The sequence below is a fragment of the Stegastes partitus genome, unplaced genomic scaffold (genome assembly GCF_000690725.1).
Source record: "Stegastes partitus isolate 25-593 unplaced genomic scaffold, Stegastes_partitus-1.0.2 Scaffold518, whole genome shotgun sequence".
Lineage (NCBI taxonomy): Eukaryota > Metazoa > Chordata > Actinopteri > Pomacentridae > Stegastes > Stegastes partitus.
The window spans coordinates 403,683-423,368 of NW_007578249.1; the positions used below are offsets into that span (position 1 = coordinate 403,683).

Below are 19,686 nucleotides of genomic sequence, written 5' to 3' on the forward strand. Positions count from 1 at the left end.
GGCGTGATGGTACAGCTCCAGAAACAGGAAGGAGCCGCAGCAGCTCTATAAATAGCGAGGAGCTGCTCAGCCAGGAACCACACACACACACACACACAGACACTAAAACACACAAACACACACAGACACACACATTCGTCCCCTTCGTTTTGCCTCTCTGCCCCCCTCCTCCTCCTCCTCTTCTTTTTTTTTTCTTCTGACTTTGTCGTTAGATTGTAAACACGCATGTTAGCGCCGTTAGCACACATTAGCTCCGTGTTGTTGTTGTTGTTGTTGTTGGGTGGATGGGGGTGAAGAAGAAGTGATGTCGCTCCGGCCGCTGGGTCAGCAGCTTTCAAACTGCTGCTGACACACGTGCTCGCTGTTCTCTCACGCGGCCGATCAATTCCTCTGGTTTGTCAGAAAACAGTGAAAAAAAACGTCACTTGCTGCTTCCTGAACTTCCACATGACGTCCTCCCGAAACCCACAGATACTCAGATTACTGTCACAATAAAGCAGCACAAATAAAAACAGACACTTTACTCAAATTTTACTCTGCAATATAAAGTCCTGGACCTCTTTACTGTACGATACGATCAGCCTTTATTTAAACCCACAGTGGGGTTATTTGCATTGTTAAGGGAGAGTGCAGACATCTGAAGAATGTCAGTCGCAAATTAAAATACATAAACACTAAACGTTATAAAATATATGCACATGGAAACAGCACCACCGTGTAGAGAGAACTCAGAGTAGAATGACCCAGTTATAGTAACACAAGACGAAACAAAAGTTGAATTTCTGTCATTATTCACTTTAAAAAAAAATTTAAAATCCCGAAATCAACCTGCAAATTTTTTTTAAGCACCTACAAATGTTACCAAATGCCTGGCTCTCCATAATATAGATATTTTACTATTTACATATTTAATTTGCTTACATACTATCTGCTGTGTGTAAACACTGCCTGCAGTTCAGCAGAAAAGTCCAAGAATTTTCCACACGCGACCATCGTCCACAGCCGAGTCGCTGATGACTCGACAGCTGCAACCAGGAGGGCAGAAGTTTTAGTCTTTCGCAGAATCTAGTCACAGCAAATGGTTTGTTTTTGGCAAATTTTTAAATGAAACAAGCAAACGGAAGTCATTTCGATTGAACATCATTGAAGTGCATATTACAGGTGATTCCTTCAAGGACCCCAAAACGGTTGAAAATTTAACAATTCTCTGTTTTTACAGTTTGTGGTTTTAAAAAAAAACAAACAAAAACACGCCTTTCAAACCTGTTGGTGGTTGTTGCGGTTAATCGGTTATCAAAATCGTTGCTCGTTAATTCAGTATTTGACACACATGTATATATAAAACATGCAAACTGGTGGCGAGCAGAAGGAAAACCCAGAACAACTGGTGGGAGAAGAAGCGTATTCTAATGAATGCAGATGCCTCCACGCAGGTGCTCCGCGTGGCGCAATTAAGCAATTAACATCCAATCATCTCTGTGGCAGCCATGAAAGGCTGAGCGGGCGCCGCTGATTCTGATTTCTGCACCGAGAGGAAAACATCCGAGCGACTCTGAAAGGGGGCTGATTGTTGGGGCACAGAGGGCAGGAGCTTCAGTCGCTAGCTCAACGACCGGAGCGACTTTTGCGATTAAATCTGTGGGACAGACGTCGGTAAACGGGGTCGGAAAGGATGGCGACGGTGTGATGCGTTAAAATACGTTACGACAATTACCTACAGAGGGGTGTGATAGTAGCAGCACATTAAACCCAATTAAGAGTTTAGTGGTGCAGAAACCAAAGATACCGATCTGCAGAGATGTGAAAAAAGACCTCACGTGGTCAGAGGAATGATCCTTCATCGTGTTCTGATGAGTTGTGAGTGCACCGACAACATCAGCAGTGAGGATATCTGGTGGTTTTCTGACAGTATTTGGTGTAGTTTGGGTCCATTTGGCCTCTTAAAGGAAGAGTCACTGCAACCCAGTACAACAGAACTGAACACCCAGCTCCACGACCAGCATCTAAACACCAAATGAGGGTATATGTACTGTGGTAAATCCTTCCTGGAGAGTTCTACAAACTTAAAGCTGGTTCTGGTGGTCCAATTACTTATTAGGACGCTTTGTGTTCCTTTAATTTGTCTTCGCATGAGAAACACCTGCAAGATACAAGATTTAGGAGTTTTATTAAAAAAGCAAAGTTCCACAAGGCCAGGAAATACAAAAAGACTTAAAATATCCCTTAAAAATAAAGTCCTGAATGATGAGCAGTTTGTGCGTCAGAGTTGTGTTTTGTTTTCTGTGAATCTATAACTCAAAACCACTTTTTTTTTTTTTTGCACACAAACTCAGAAGCATTACTCACGTCTGCCAAAGCTCCGGCTGCAAAATATTAAAACCAGTGGTGGAAAAAGTGGACTGGTTTGCAAAAAGGGAGCGTTTAAGGTGTTGTTGTGGAGCAGATTAGGAGAGAGTGTGTGTCCGTTGGAAGCAGGGCGTACAAACCCCCAGCGTACAGGAGGCAGACTGGCAGGCGCTTTCTCACACATACACCCTTCTCTGGGCCGCCGGCCAAATGCTTCTTTTGTTTGTACCTTCCTCTTGTCACTTGGAGTTTTCTGTCCTTCACTCCCACAGACTCTTTGTTTTGTTTTTTCGGTGCTCTGTCCGTTTATTGCTCAATTTCCAGGGTTCTGGTCGGGAAAAGTCAGAACCGCGTGAGTCTGATTTAATTAGGAAGAGTCGCGCAATGCTGACTGAGATCCACAGAAGTGCACTCTGACTGACGTTTTGAGGGAAACGAATGCATTTTTAAACATCGTTGTCGTTTATTTTGGCTCCTGTTTCAGACGACCAATCGTATGTGGGATGGGGCGGGGCTTGTCACCCCGGTAACCCAGAAAATGGAGGAGAAGCTTCAAACATGTCGTGTGTTTAAACCCAAACCGTGATGTTTTTCCTAGTTATGTCGGTGCCTGAACCTTTACCGAGCTTCTAAGTGTGATGTTTTCCTAAACTTCATCCAAAAGCGAGAAATGAAAGCGACTCGGTCTTGGACGTTTATTTTATTCCTTCCCAGCCAACCTATCATATGTTAAGTTGCGCTAGAAACCCAGAAAATGGAGGATCGGCTTCATAAATGTAGTGAAAGGGTCGAATTCGAATGGTGAATGGACTGCACTTACAATGTGTTTCTCATTCATCCATTCATACACCAATGGCGACAGAGCTGCCATGCAAGCTACCATTGGGGGCAACTTCGGGTTCGGTGTCTTGCCCAACTTCGACTGTGGAGGGGAATCGAACCGCCATCCTTAAGATCAGGCAACAATCGCTCTACCTGAGCCACAGCCGCCCTTTGAACTCAAACCGTGACCAACTTAACCTGCTGGTGAAACCTTAACCAAGATGCTAACATCAGAAAGTGTCTCACCAGGCATGACGTTTTCGTAAAATGCGTGGGAAACCTGAAAGCTAGCAGTGACAGAAAATGAAAGTCAAGTCATAAATAATAAAGACTGGAAATGGAGGGAAACCGCTGGACTGTTTGTATTGTCCTCATATCGATGCACAGATTTCGGTCAGTTTGGGATGAAGAGCTCGTTCACATACAGCTGAAGCCAAATCTCCACTTTGTTTTGAGCGATTTAGTTTTTAAATAAAAGTGTTTTGTGGCGTCATAGGAAAGACGACCAATTTGAAAAAGTCACAGAATTCGTCTTCGGAGGCCAAACTTTCCCCAAGCAGACCAGAGAAACATAATGAAGGATGCACTTCACTGATACACTTTGCAAATCTGGTGTTTTAGACTCAAAATAGACTTAAATGTGAGGATTATAGAAATACACAAACCTGCTGTTTCCCTCCATTTCCAGTCTTATGATGGACGACTTAACTTTCCTTTTTCATCATTGTTTAATTAGTTTCTTTTGGTATAGAAAATTATCAGACTTTGTTGACACGTTACCATGTTGGTAGTTTGGTAAATACCAAAATTATGTCATTAAATTAAGGAAAAATATCATAGTTTGCCAAATTTTTGCTAAATGCTTGAAGCTTTTTCTCCATTTCTTGGATTACCACCAACAAGCCCCGCCCCACCAGACATACGATTGGTTTTACCTCCATTTCCTGTTGTTATGCTAAGCTAAGCTAATAGGCTCGAAGTCACAAAAAAGCAAAAATGAGCCCAAATTGTGCAGCTCTTGCCTTAATGACCGAACCTTCACCTTGTTCATTGACTCGGTCCGGACTCAGGTGGGTTCGGACTCGAGCCAAGTCTTGGACGGGATCGTTTACATGAAAGCCCTCCTGTCTGGTTTCGGCGTCTTGCTCAAGGACGCTTCAGCAGGATGGATGTTTGCTGACGCGAGCTTGAACCGGCGTCCTTGAGTCGAAGGACGGACTCTCCGATGCTCCGGCCTGTTTTTCCTCTTTTTTCATTCGTACGTTCCTCCGCTCTTCGCTCGTATAAAGACACAAACGGAGGGATTTCGATGTCAGACTCTCAGTCAAAACCCTTTTTCACGTCGCCTCTGGTCACATGTAGAAAACACATCAAGGGGTTGGTAGATATCGTAGCAAACAGTAACTTCTCAGCTTCTTCTCGTTTCTGCGGCGGATGTTAGAATCTGTGCTGCACATCCGCCAGACGACGTAACAAAGCTGAAGGATGCTTTTTGTCTTTTGGTCTTCTTGGCATCACGACCGGTAAAATAATCCCTCCCAACAAAAGCCCCCTTCAGACGCGAACTCCTTTTAATCTGACGGCGTCTAAACGTGTCTGAGGGAGAATCCTGTCGCCTCGATCTCCCGGGGTTGAAAATTTCAGTTTCAACGAGGTCTAATTATGAACGCAGCCACATGAAGTCATAAACATGGACAGGATTGCGACATCTGAATGTGATTCGAACCAACTGAATCCCAACGAGCAGTGTTTCTGCTGCCGTCACATTTTTCCTCACCGTGGACTCATTTTTTTACTTCGATATAAAATCCTGCAGCTCTTTGGAAACAGAACAACCACAAAGAGAACTCAGAAATGTCTTCTGCACCGTTATAGTGCCGTAAATGTGCCATTAAAGAGCCGAGAGATGCCACCAATACTGGAAATAAAACTGGTGGCTCTACATACTTTGGATATTTACTACTTCTGCTTGTTTCTAGGAGCAAACACAGCCTGCAGTTCATCCTAAAAGTCCTTTAGTTAATGTTACATGAATGCTGGTTGACTCACTAGCGGCTCCACGGTTGCGACGAGGAGTGCAGATTATTTTTGTTTTGTACAGAATCTATTTATTTTAAACTAGTGTAAACACAGCCTGCAGTTCAGCCCAGTTTAAAGGAAAAGTTCCTGATTTTCCGTCTCGTAGTCGTTGGTCACAGCTGAGTTTGCCGTCGGCTTCACGGTTGCGCCAAAGAACGCAGAATTTTTTTAGTTTCTTGCAGAATGTAGTCGGAGCCGGCGCTGACCATTTTTAAATGAGCTTATGTTTTTTGATTTTAAGCTTAAATTGGTTTTGCAGTGGATCAGTGTGTTACAGATGAGTAGCTCAAAGACCGTCAGGAAGGTGAACATCCAGTAAATCTTCGGGTTTCTCCTCGAGGACACTCAGATGCTGTAAACTCTTGATCCGCTGTCCGGTCTCGGGTGTATTTGTGTTGACGTTGTGCTCTGACGGCTGGCTGGGCGTCTGATTGAGGAACATCACCGTAAACGTGACCTCCGACTGGATGCCAGAACGCTCTTTAACAAGCGTATCTCGGGTCTGAAAAGGAACTGAACCCCTTCATCCAAGTAATAAGCAGGTTAGAACAGGCGGCTACGAGCCGGAGCTGTTGGCCAAACCCCCGCCGCCGCTGCTGCGTCCATTCATACAAGGCGGCGAACACTTTTACTTATTAAAGACCTGTTTGATTTAATTGACTCATTTCACAGTCTAGTGGGCCAGACCAGCAGCGGCCGCACACACACAAACACACGGCGAGCGCAGCGCCGCGGAAACCAAATGAAATTTAAATTATGACTGATATTTGTGTGTCTGTGAGAGTGTGCTGGAAATTGAAATGGGAGTTTTGATTCGCACTTTGGTGATAAAATAGAGGCACGGCTACTCGCGCGCCGTAACTCATCGGCGCGACTTCCACCGACGGACTAAGTCGTGTTTTTGCTGTGAGGCTGCGTCCGTTGATGCTACGAGTGGATCCACGTGGTTTCAATGTAATCACACCTGCGAGTGTTTCAGCCACCGTCTGCTCTCGACTCACAGCGTCGTGGATCAGGCGGGCTGACAAGAAAATAATGAGGTGTGCCTCGTGGTGGATGTGAGTCGCTGGAATGCTGTAATTTTTTATTTCAAAATAATCCAACAGCGAGCGATGATGGAGTCTTTTTAACTTCCTGTCTGACCAACCAACAGAAAGTGTTTAACGGGAAAACAGCCTGCTGCGTTACTGTGTTTTGGTTTTTATGCTTCTGTCACAGTTTTTCTCGCTGTGAGCTCATTTTTCACTGCAGTATAAAGTTCTGCACCTCCATGGACGAAGTTGACACCATTATACTGCCACAAACCAGAACAACAAACTAAGAAGACAAGTTGAATTTCTTTTAGTATTTATGTTGCAAATATTGCAGAAAAAATTAATCAGCTTCTGCAGTTTTTTCTAAGTTCCCACTAGTGTCAGTGATACTGGAACAAAATACCAAAATGGCGACAGAACACACGATACATGTGGTACTTTTGATCTTAGTCTCCACATCGGGTGCTAAAGGCATCGTCCAACAACTTGCTCCTCTGCGTGTCATCTTTCAGAATCAGAAACACTTTATTGATTCTAAATTACTTCCTCGCCGCGCTGCATTTATTATATCGATCAAGTATTTGGTCCCGGTCTCATACACCGCCTGCAGTTCAGCCGAGAAAGTCCCAGAACTTTTTGATTGTGTCTTCAGTTGGTAATCTGGGTTGCACCAAGGAGAGCGAATGGTCGATGAAATGTCAATATTTCAGCTTAGATTTGGGCGATTTGCGTACGATTAGTTCAAAGACCATCAGAAAGGGTGAGACTCCGATGGCGCTCTCTGTGTTTACAGTTAATTTTTATGAAATTTTAAGTAAAATAAAGCGTTTTTGTTGAGATATCAGGGTTTTAGACTTAGATTTAGACCATTTTTTGACGATGGAACGCCACCAACGTTGAAACTCCAGCAAATTTTTCTGTATTTACGGTTTCTCGCCTTAATAAATGGTGTCAAGAAGCTTTTTAATCAGAGGACAACCCGCTGTTATATCGATTAAGTATTTGGTCCTGGGCCCGGTCTCATACACCGCCTGAAGTTCAGCCAAGAAAGTCCCAGAACTTTTCGATTGTTCTTTGAGTTGGTAATCTGGGTTGCACCAAGGAGAGCGAATGGTCGATGAAATTTCAATATTTCAGCTTAGATTTGGGCGATTTGTGTACGAGTAGTTCAAAGACTGTCGGAAAGTTGAGACACCGATGTGTTTACAGTTAATTTTTATGTAATTTTACGTAAAATAAAGCGTTTTTGTAAATATCAGGGTTTTAAAGTTAGATTTAGACCATTTCTCGGCGATGGAACGCCACCAACGTTTTAACTCCAGCAAATTTTTCTCTATTTACGGTTTCTCGCCTTAATAAATGGCACAAATCCCAAACAGGTAAACACCTCGCTGTCTTTCCTACGCTGGTCATCGTCGCCCCGTTTTCCCGTTTGAAGAGGAAGCACGAAACCCATCACTTCCTGCGGCGGTCGTCAAGCTGCTCGACGTTTAGCCGCGGAGGGCTCACAAACAAATATTGTGTCTCGTCGCGCCGCCTTTAATGCTCAGAGGAGGAAGGAGGGTGTCGGAGAGTGAGTAAGTGAGCGAGAGGAGGAGGAGGAGGAGGAGGAGGAGGAGGAAGAACCAGAAGGAGGATGCAGAAAGCACAAAGCAGCAGAGCGGCAGCAGCAGGTTGCTATAACAACAGCAGCCTCCGTCTCCCTCCCTCTCTGATCGGCCTCTCATCGCTTGCTCCCCGCTGTCATTTGGCGCTCCATGCCTTTCCATCAAGCCACCTATCTCCTCCTTCCTCCCCCCCACCGCCACCACCACCACCACCACCTCCACCTCCACCTCTTCATCTTCATGTTCTGGTAGCTCCTCCACTAAAAAAAAAAAAAAAAAGAGAAAAAGACCATCTGCCTGACAAATAAATCCTCGCTCTCGTCTCTCTTTCACCTTTTGTCTCTGAGCCTTTGTCGCTGCCTTGTGTTCCGGCAGCCAGAGGAGCAGTCAGCAGGTGTTTATGTCAAACAACACACCGGCTCTTCCCTTTTCCTGTCTTTGCTCTTTTTCTTTTTTTTATTTTACGTCGATGCTCTTTTTTTTTTTTTTTTCCTCCTCCTCTTCTTCTTCTCCTTCTTCTTCCCCTGCAGCACTCCAGCTTGATTAAACTACTTGAGGATTTCTTTGTCTCTCCGCGTCCTCTCGTCAATCCCGGCAAATAAAAATATTGCAGCGTGGCAGGTACATGGAGGTGTAATTAGGTCGCTAATTGCGCTAAAAGAAACAAATGATTAATTAGCCGCAGTTATCGTGAAGTATTGTGTTTTTTCCCTTTCATTCATCCCGTCACGTTCCCTCCGGCTGCTGACTCACAAACCCACCGTCTGCCTTCAAAATCACATAAATAAGGTTCATTTTTTTAGTTTTTTTATTATTATTATCCCGGCTGTGTGTGTGTGTGTGTGTGTGTGTGTGTGTGTGTGTGTGTGTGTGTGTGTGTGTGTGTTTGTAGGAAAGCTGTGTGGGAGCCGGTTCACACCACCTGGATAATTACGGGAGTTTTTATAGGTGGGCTCTGAAAGACGAGTCTGTTATTATCAACGTGAGTCACTGGCATTTAGGGAAAGCCTCGAACACACACACACTCAAACACACACACACTCACACACTCTCACACACACACACACACACACACACTCACACACACACACACTAGTTGAAGCTGAATTATTTAAACCCATCGATTGCGGGGACCACAAAGCGTTGACGCCGCCGCCGTGTCGTGACGGAGCACACGTGTGTTTTCTTTTGACGGCTACAAGAGTTCAGGCTTCACGCTGCAGTTTGGGCTGTCAGCGCTAACGGTGTTTATCATCATATCATTTGTCATAAAGATAATTAGGCCGGCCGTCAGTCAGACACCACGCTGACAGCTCCACCCCATCCACACTCCACTAAACCAAGAACCAACAGGAGAAAAGAAAAAGGAAAAAAAAAAACAGATTTGTGCAGCAGCAGCTCTGCGTTGTGTGTTTCTGTGTGTGTGCTTGAATGGGTCCACCTCCGGGTCAGAATACAATCTGAATATATTTTGTCTGTCGTTCCGTCTGAATAACAAAGAGCCGAGCGTGGATCTGCTGCCTTTGTGTGCCTTCGACTCCTTCACATGTGCCGGTGTGGGTTTTACTCAAATATTTTACTGTTTCTCAGCTGCTTTCTCATACAGACGGCTGTTTGAAATGCAGATGTGCAGGATACTGTAGAAATGACTCCTAACAATGTACAGTTTGTCGGGTTTTTTTTTTTTGTGCATTTGCATGAGTTTGTTCCAGCGTGAAGGCAGAGTCACTGTTTCCTGACTTTAAAACAACCAATTAATGCTTCTGGGCTGATATTAGACATTGTTTTGAATAAAAATGTCACCTTGTGTTGTAAGAAAGACACGTTATGGTTAAAAAAATACCAAAATTACACTTTTTATCAGAGACAGGAGCTGTAAACGGCCAAATCGACACACCTTGTTTGAAAATTTCCCAAAAGTAAAATTACCAGATTGAAACAGAGAAGTGACTCGGCTGCAGCCAGCAGTCGCGTTTCAACCATTTTGGAGCTCCTCGGTTGAACTGCAGCCAGTGTCTGGAGAATAAAACCACATTATTCACGCAGCTCGTTGGTAAACTCACCAGAAAACGTCCTGTTTGCAGGAACCAGATTCTTGCTTTTTTTGTTTTTCTTCAATTTTTGTAGAATGTTAACAACAAAATTCAGTTTTCACTTCAGACGGAGCAGAAGTAGGCGCACGAGATAAAGATAAATGAACATTAGACCATGTCATTCATCCTAGTAGACGAATAAATAAAAATATAAAAGAAAAATGTAAACATAGACGTGTAAATGTGCATGATGTGGGCTAGCAAAGGGATTCTTGTTTAAAAAAACAAGATTGTCCTTTTTTGTTTTACAGATTTTTAAAAAATTAATATCAAAATATGAATAAAACAACTAAAATTGACTGAATTTGCACGTCTAAGGCAAAATATCAACATAAACCTGTGACTTTGAAGGTAAAATTAATTATTTAAGCATTAATTTGTCTAACTTTCAGGAGGATTTTCTTTGTGTTTAATCAATAAAACTGCTAAATTCAAGTTAAAGTAAATTTATCTCTAAAATTAGTCTGTTGACAGATAAAGTGATTTTATATTCGTTAGAAACATCTCGTGTAATTACAGAAGTTTATATAAATGTAGGTTTTTATTATATTTAATTTCATTGTTTTGACACATGGATGGAAATGTGCTTTAATTACATTAAAAAATAAACGATCGTGTGAAATTAAAGCTCAGAGACAGACTTTAAATCTGGAACATTACCGTATATTTATCGTTTTTTGGTTCATTTTTTTCGTATAAAGATAAAACCTGTGCGTATGTTCTTGTTAGAAGTCGAGCCGTGCTTCTAGTCTCGACCAGAAAAAGCTCATCTCTGCGTCTGAACCTCCCACGTTGGCTCGGATTCGGGTCGCGGCGTGGAACTGGCGCCCTGGGAACCTCCTGATGAGGTCCCCGCTTCCCATCCCTCATTTTAATGGCGTCGGCGATTTCTCTGCCAACTTCATCAGGGAGCGAAATTAACGGGAGTTAGGAGTGAAACCGAGACGGAGGGAGTTTATTAAATTGCACGGAAACCTAAATTATTGTGGCGCACTTTGCCCCGTCGGTGTTGTTTGTTTACCTGAAGCCTCGACGTTTCCTCGCCAACGTTTCAGAAACGTTGAAATAATTAGAATCATTTGCAGAACTTTACACTTTAAGGAGCCGTCACTGTATTGCGCCACCAGCAGTGTACATGGGTTGATTTTTATATATTTTGTTTTATTTATGCTGTATTTTGAGCCATTTTTTAGTGTATGGCACCAATACAAGCTGAGAGAGGAACGTCCTTCTGGTTTCTCAACATGTCCTGGATAAATATTTGTATATATATAGAGAGAAATGAACAATAAAAATCTACACTGAACACTGATAAAAGGCCAGATTTGGCTTTTTAAATATCTCGTGTGGAATCTTCTGCCCTTTGCTTTGTCTCAGGTCTCGGTTCCTGCCGTCCTTCACCGTCTCCTTATTGGTATTTTTTATTTCTAGTGCAGCCACATTAGGTCCAGACTGAAGGTACGATTGATTTGTCTCTGAGATATTTTGATTTTTGCCACCTCTCGCCTTCTCGTGACGGTTCTCGGCGTGTTGAGAGTCGGCAGCCCGTCACCGTATTGATTCATGTTGCTCCGTCATCAGCAGCCTGACGATCTCACTGACTTCCTGTTTCTGCTTCGTTACAGCTGCAGGAGACGGTGAAGAGGAAGCTGGACAGCGCGCGGTCGCCTCTGAACGGAGACCAGAACGGCATCTGTGACGGAGGCAGCTACTCGCCGACCACCAAGCGAGTCCGGAAGGACGGCGCCAGCGGCTTGGACTCGCTAACGGGTCTCCCCAACAGCAACAACAGCAACAATGTGCCGCCCATCTCGCCGCTGCACCACCAAATGGACATCAAGCCGCTGCTTGGCGGGCCCAACACCTCCACCGGAAACAACACTACAAACAGCAACGGCACCCACGTGGGCCGGGCCTCGGACGAGCTGGGCAAGAACGGCGGCAGCCACCTCCCGGACATGAAGCTGAACGGCTCGCTGGACCTGGAGGACAGCTTCGGCCTCCTCAAGGACCTGAAGCAGGAGCCGCTGGACGACGGCGGCGGCATGGAGTCGTCGGACCCGCAGTCCCTGTCCAACCAGAACAAGCTGTTCTCCGACATCAACCTCAACGACCAGGAGTGGCAGGAGCTGATCGACGAGCTCGCCAACACCGTGCCCGAGGACGACATGCACGACCTCTTCAACGAGGACTTCGAGGACAAGAAGGAGGCAGAGTTCGGCAGGCCGGCCAACAATCAGACGCCGGGACCGCAGGAGGCGGCCGGCAACACGGCGGCGGCGGCGTCCGGAGGAGGAGCGGCGCCGGCAGCGGCACTTCCTCCTCCTCCTCCTCAGCCACCGCAGGGAGGCCCGCAGGTTCCGATGGGGTCACCACAGGTCGGTACTGACTGGGCCGGAACGGGTCCTTCAAATCAGGTTTATGTTGATTAGTGGTGATGCTGGAGACTCGTTATCAGTCTGCTGCTTCATTAGTAAGGGTACGCTGTAAAAAATGATGTTTGACTGTTGTTTAGTGAGTGACGTGCTTCCAACTGTTTGTAGGCATTCCTACTTTCCTAAGAAGAAGGTTTGTTCGTCCATCATGTAGCTTCATGTACTATTTGGTGAATACTAGCATGTTGTCGGTCACTGTGGTGAGTACGTCTTCATAACGCAGTGAGGCACAACAAGATGTATCTCAGGTCTGAATGTGGTTTTACACACACTTTAGAGACAGTCAGGCTGGTTCTCTTCTTGCTAAGCTAAGTTATGCTAAGCTAATCACCTCCTGGCCTTTTGTTGATTCATAGATGGTGAGTCTGATGGTGTTTCTGTGCTCCTTTCCTCAGGTGCGACCGTCGTCGTCGGGCCCTCAGTTTGCCACCACGGCCAATGGGACGCCTCCTCAGCAGCCCCTGCAGCAGTCTCCGGCCGTCGCCATGGCGTCGGGCTCGCCGTTGCACAACTGCGTGGCCCGCTCGCCTCAGACGCCCACCCAGGCTCAGACACAAGCAGTCTCTCGGCCTGGGAACGGGTACATGATGAACCCGGGCCCGGGGGTCAGCCAGGCGCCGGGCTCGGGTCCCGGCGCAGCTGGCGTGGCCCCTGGAGGTCAGCCCGTCGGACCGGTGACGCCTGAACTTTCCCCGGCGGAGCAGCTCAAAGCGATGGCTCAGCAGCGCGCCAAGCTGCTGCAGCAGAAGCAGCAGCAAGCGTCTAGCTGGTCCCCCGCCGGCCCCCCGACCAGCCCCTACAACTCCGGTCCCTTTAACCAGGACAAACCCAACAGCCCCATGATGTACCCACCGCAAGCCTTTAACGCACCGCAGGGCCCTCTCGTGGCTGGGATGGCCCCCAACAATGGGCCCAAAGCCCCCATGAACAACTACCTCCCTCACAACCACATGGGCATGATGGGCCAGCAGCAGCCAAACAGCATCAACCAGAACGCCCTGTCCAAGCAGCAGCAGCAGCAGCAGCAGCAAACGGCAGCCATGTTGTCCTACAGCAACACCAAGCCGCTGAGCCACTTCAGCGGCAGCGGGGTGGACCACATCGGTCAGAGGATGACTCCGCCCATGGGAGGGAACAATCAGGTGAAGAACCCCATGATGCCGCCTTACATGGCCGGCGCCGGGGGAGGCGGTGGCGGCCAGGGGGCGGGGCCCGGGCAGACGCAGGGGCCGATACCGGGGCAGACGGCCCACCTGAGCGAGGAGCAGAAGAGGATGCTGCTGATGAAGCAGAAGGTGCTGAACCAGAACATGCCCTACAGCACCATGCAGCCTCACGGACAGGTAAGGGAGCCGGCGCTGTTGTTTGTGATCAATGCGGCTGTCAGAGTTCAAGTGCGGTCGATAGTGTTGGTCCTGGAAGAAGTTTTCCTTCGTCTGTCGGCGGTTGCGGTTGCGCCGGGTGATTCCTCCGATGCAAAGTGAAAGAGATGAATCGCGAAGGTGCGTTGCGGAACACTCAACCCCTGACCTTGCAGCGAGAGCGAGGCGGGTTTGAAACGCTCGACGTCCGCTGGAGGTTCTCTGCACATTCAGCTCAGATGGTCTGACCAGTTGTTACAGAACGAGGGTTCCTGTTTTGTAAAAACCTTCCAGAGGTGCAGCCGGGGAAGGTAAAATGGCGGTAGTTGCCCCAGCAACAAGCCAGGGCTGGGAATAGGCATAGGAAAATGGCCTGTCGAGAGTGTATTGATGCCTCTGCAACACTAGCAGCGCTGATAGCCTCCCCCCTCCTTCCTCCTCCTCCCTCCTCCCTCCTCCTCCTCCTCCCCCGGACACACAAGCGCTCACACACCAACAAACACCAAAGCTAAACGGCTCCTTAGCTCATATCCCCAATCTGTCACAGCTGACTGATGGCTGAGATTGGACCGCTAAGCCGAGCTAGCTGCTGTCATTACCCAAAGCCCACCTCGGGCGGTTTGTTTCCCCCCGAAGCCCCGGCGAGCGGCTCGGCCGGCTCTGATCAGGTTCAGCCAGGTGTCAGGCGACCTTAATAATCCGCCGGACGGACGGACGGACGGACGGACGGACGGCGTTAAAGCCTGTATCTTAACGAATAAACGCGAGCTCGCACTCTCTCTGCTCCTGCTGTTGCTCATTAAGTTCACTGGAGATCGGCGGCTTGTTGATGATGCACTCGTCCTTTTCCCTTCATCTCCTCTGCTGATGATACGGCTACAGTCAGTCACCTCCTCCTCCCCTCTGGTGATCTCTGCGTCTCCTGTCCTCCTCCTCCTCCTCCTCCTCCTCCCTCCCTCTTCCTCCCTCTGCCAGAGACACTCAGCACCAATAAAGGCGCAGATTTATTAATATGAGGCCTTTGTGGCTGCTGCTGCCTGCAGCGCTGTGTGTTTGTGTCCGTGCACATGTATGTTTGAGAGTGTTTCATAGATTTAGTCGGGGGGTTGGTGGTGTCGGTGGCGACTGGAAGGGGAGGGCGGGGGAGATTTATTTGAGTGAGCAGAGGAGAATTGGAGACCGAGGAGAGAGAGAGAGAGAGGAGAGGGATGTGCAAGAGGAGGCAAAGAAAAAGGAGGAAGGCGAATGCAGCGAGCGAGAGATTTATTGTGGAGTGAGGACGGAGCATATTAAAAAGAAAGTCAAGGGCCTGGAAAGAGAGAAATAAGTGAGCAGTGCAGAGTGGAGTGTCTGAAATGCAAAATACTCGCTGCTCCGCGTGGATTTAAGCACAATTGTAGTGGCTCTGTAATTAGCGTGTTTATTTTTAGTGAGCGCTGAACATTTTAACCGTAAAAATAAATCTGTCCTTCTGCTTTACATCCGTGTTTACGTCACGTAGACAACCGGCGGTGACACGTCGCCCTCCAAACCCAAAACGACACCATTTGTCAGAGCCAGAAACTGTAAAGAATCTTTGGATCTTCAGCTTTTCCCACAGTCCTTGAACTCATCGTGCGTAAATCAACCAAATCTTAAAATATTGTCGAGTGGTCTTGTTTAAAAATTCACTGAAAATACAGCGTTTGAACGAATCAGATTCTGTAAAATACAAAAAATTTCATGCTTCTTGGCGCAACTGTGAAGCCGTGAGTGATTTAGCTGCGACCAACCGTCACGCAACGAGAATTCAGGGAGTTTTCGGTTGATCTGCAGGCTGTGCGTACACGGAGCAGGCAGGAGACCAAAACCGGTTTAATTATCAGAGCCGGAAACTGTAAAAACAGAAAGTGTTCGATCTAGAAACCAAATCTGAGATATATATGTCAAAATCGCGTTAGTCTACATTTCTAAAATTAGCAAAAATGACACTTTGGACGAACCAGATTCAGTAAAAAACGAAAAATTTCATTTAATTTTCTTAAAAACTAAATTCAGGGATTTCAGTTGAACTGCAGACAGTGTTTACACAGAGCAGATAAAAGCTAAATAAAAGTCTAAGTAGTAAAATCTGTGTAGGATTCAGAGCCACCCTTCAGTTTTGGTGACATCTGTGTTGACTCCAGGGTTTCGTCTTTATGACTGATTAATACTTTATTATTTTCCACGTCACGTATTTCTGAGTCCTTCTTCCTGGTTTGTTCTGTTCCCGCTGAGCTGCAGAGAAAAATGAGCCACAGCGAGTGAAAATACGACAAAACCGCCCAGAATCTGCTCAGAACTCACCGGGTTAAAGGTGAACTCCGGTTTCCTTGTCGTGTGCGACGCGACTCGTGTTTTTAGAAGCTTTTCTTACATTTCGCACCGACTCTCTGGAGGAACGTAATCACTGCTGCAGAGGTGGGTCGCCTTAGATTTGGTGCCAACTGGCAGCGTTTGTCTCCCCCCACCAAAAGAAAAAAAAAGATTTTAAAACACGAGGCTGGCAGTCAGTCGTTTAATGTTGGAGATTTCCAACCATCTGCGGCCAAACTGTAGGCGCGGCAGACAAAAAGCTGCAAAATTCCTCAGTATGTCAAGGTGAGAAATCCTGAAAATAACGGCGACGTGAGCCAAGTACGGCGAGCGGATGGATCCCGGCTCTGGCTTTAAAACACACACACATGCTCTGTGCGGCCGGGCCGGATCGTAAGCGGTGTTTATGCTAATTACTGTTTGTGCTCAGGTGTGTTCAGCAGCGTTCCCACCGTCGTATCAGCGCCGCCTTCATCCCCGCCTGTCGGTTATCCGTCCGCATCTCACGGTTCAATAACTTCCCTCTTTGCTGGAGAGAACCTGTTAGCTCGCCGCCGCCGCTGCCGGAGTTTAGGGATCAACTTCTATCGTTTCACACCTTTAGCTCCCTGATTCCTGTCGTAGCTCCGCCTGTCAGGTAGACCGGAGGGTGTTCGGACGTCACAGTGCAGCAAATAGTGCAGGAGGTTTTGCAACGTCGTGCCGTTTATTGGCTCGTTTTTTGTCACCGTCGGCTCATTTTTCATTACGATATAAAGTCCTGCACCTCTACGGAAACAGAACGAACATGACTAGAAGTAGAGAGAACTTAAACATGTCTCCTGGGCAGCGTGACCCGGTTCTGATTCTATAAACTATGAATAAAAGAAAAAATAAGGTTAAATTTCTTCACTTTAATTTCGCAAAAATTGATAAAACACGTAAATTTTTTCTCGTATCCACAGGTGTTACTATTAAAATAATAAAATAATGCTAAATGCAAAAAATAATAAATAAAAATGGTGGCTTTAAAAAACTACAGACATTTTTCTACTCGGCTCTCTGAACACCGCCTGCAGTTCAACCCAGTTCGGTTCTTGAGTTTTCATCACATTACTGTTGGCGTCAGTTGAGTCCCGAATGGCCTCATGGTTGCGCAGAATAATGCAGAATTTTTTGTTTTTGACGGAATCTGATGAAAGCAAACAGTTTATTTTTGTACATTTTTTTTTACGTGAGACGTAGAATAAACTGATAAATCTCAAATTAAACCGCGCGCCACACGTGAGCAGTTCAAGGACTGCTGGAATTCCCTGAATTGTTGTGACGCGACGGTCGGTCGCAGCTCGATCGTTCATGCCGTCACGGTTTCACCAAAAAGCCTCAAATTTTTTGTATTTGACAGAATCTGGCTGGTTGGAGCCGTTTATTTTTGGTGAATTTTTCAGACGGCTGAAGCGGTGATTTCTCCTTCTCCAGCCTGTCGGTGGGTTTCGAGGCATCAATAAAGTTTCTCAAACTTTTCTGTAATTGGAGTTAATTGTTTTCGTGAGGCAGCGTTTGAACAAAGTCGTGTGTTTGCTGCCGGGGTTGTGGTCGCGTCTCGTCTCTTGTCTCTCGTTTTCCTCCCGTTGCCCCAATTTGTGTATTTTTTTAACATGAAATTGTGTTTTTTTATTTCTGTAGTTGTGTCGTTTTTCGCTGATGTGTCGCTTGTGTTTGGGTGAAGCTGTGTTTCAATGCTTTGTCTGCATCGGTGTGTGTGTGTGTGTGTGTGTGTGTGTGTGTGTGTGTCGTCTCACAGGTGGTGTTTGAACATCCTGTGTGTGTGTGAGAGTGTGTGTGAGAGTGTGTGTGTGTGCGCGCAGGCTAATCCAGTTAGCAGCTGCTCGGGGAAACTTCAGCCTCGCTCCTCAAAAGCTCGTTAGTCAAGCTTTAATTGTTGCTCCCTCGCTTTGCATATCGCCATGACGCTAATTTATGCCCGTTGTCGCGGTTACCGTCGCCACGGCGGTGGATGTCTCAGTGGAAGCAGCGAGCCGGGGAGGGAGGGAGGGAGGGGAGGAGGGGGAAGCGCCGCCGCCGCCGGAGGAAGACGTTCGTGTGATCGGATGATGTGGTCGCCGCTCTGTGACACGGATGTGGCTTGTTGCTGCTGCACGACTCTGTGTGTGTGTGTGTGTGTGTGTGTGTGTGTGTGAGCACGTGCAGCTGGTGGGCGGGTCTCCGGGGGGATCTGAGTGATGATTGGCTGAGAGCGGATTGATGAGCGTTGAGCGGGAGGTTTGACTGTGAGTCGACGCCAAGCGCTCTGATGAAACCTTTCCAGCATCTCTGAGGCCTCCCTCGTCTTCCTCGTCTTCCTCTCCGTCTCCTCTTCATGTCTTCATCCGTCCTCTTCCTCCTCTGAGCTCCAACACCATCTTGTTAGCGGCTAACTTTAGCTTACAGCAACTGGATTAGCATCTGACTGTCGTATGTAGCATCAGAATGTCAGTTCAATGTGCAGCATTTGAGTGTTTTTCTTCTGAGTTTGTCCGTGTAAAGCTGATTTAACCCTCCTGTCATGTTTTTACTCTCCCTGAGCTCATTTTTCTCGCAATATTTGAAGTCCTAAACCTCTACGGAAACGGCACAAGCACGACTAGAAGCAGAGAGAACAGTCATGATGCTATTCGAAGATAAAAGTCGCAGAATTTCTGTCGCGTAACCGTCGGTCGCAGCTGAGTCGCCGATGACTTCACGGCTGCGGCAAGAAACGCAGAATTTTTCCTTTTTTGCAGAATCCGGTTACCGCAAAAGATTCACGCTTGGCGGAATTTTAAACATCGATACGAGCTGTAATCGTGATTTTACATGATTAGTTCAAGCACAGCTTGTAAATCTCACAACTGTGTCTCTGATAAATGGGTGTAATTTTTTATTTAATTTTTTTTTTTAATAATAAAAACAAACCTAATGTGCCTTTCCAGAGCAGGTTTCAGGGTTCAGACGGTTAATTTCCAGCGAGGTAGAATCAATCACCTGGTGTGTGATTATTAAGGCGGCGTTTAAGGTGGAATTCAGGGTTTTAGCTCCATTTTGTCCATTTACAGGCCACTAGGTTGCTGTTTTTCCTCCACCGCTGCATATCAATGTTGTTATGTGGCAGAAAAATCAAATATGTGTCGGAGGGAGGAGGAGGGAGGAAGTGGAGACCAGAGACCGAGCCATCCCTCTCCTCCTCCTCCCTCCTCCCTCCTCGCTCTGATCCCTGAGGGGGGGAGGAGGAGGACATATTAGCTCCTCACCCCTCCGTCCCTCTCAGGCCCAGAGCTGCTCTCAGATCCTGTCGAGAGGCTCCGAAGGTGGAGGAGGGAGGCTGCAGGTGGAGGACGGGTGAGGATGAGGGAGGAGGAAGGAGGGATGCTGCTGTATTTGCTCTCTGAAGACAAACAGACGTCTCCTGCTGTCCAGTTTTTTTCCTCTCTCTGCTTCCTCTCGCCTCCTGTCACCTCTCCTCCTCCTCCTCCTTCCCTCTCTCCCTCCCTCCCCCTCTCCCTCTCCTCCATCATCCTCCCTCCATCCTGGTGCCTCCTGAGGCCGGAGCTCCGATC

At 46.9% G+C, this 19,686-nt stretch overlaps 1 protein-coding gene across 1 annotated transcript in view; it reads left to right on the forward strand.

The window, feature by feature from the left end:
• Positions 1-14,688, forward strand: part of LOC103361634 (mastermind-like protein 3) — a 75,433-nt gene extending 60,745 nt beyond the window's left edge. Inside the window, exons 2-3 of the mRNA XM_008287769.1 lie at positions 11,607-12,359; positions 12,812-14,688. Coding sequence (XP_008285991.1) covers positions 11,607-12,359; positions 12,812-13,900 — 1,842 coding nt within the window. The 3' untranslated portion in view covers positions 13,901-14,688. The remainder of the gene's footprint in view (positions 1-11,606; positions 12,360-12,811) is intronic.
• Positions 14,689-19,686: the final 4,998 nt, after the last annotated feature.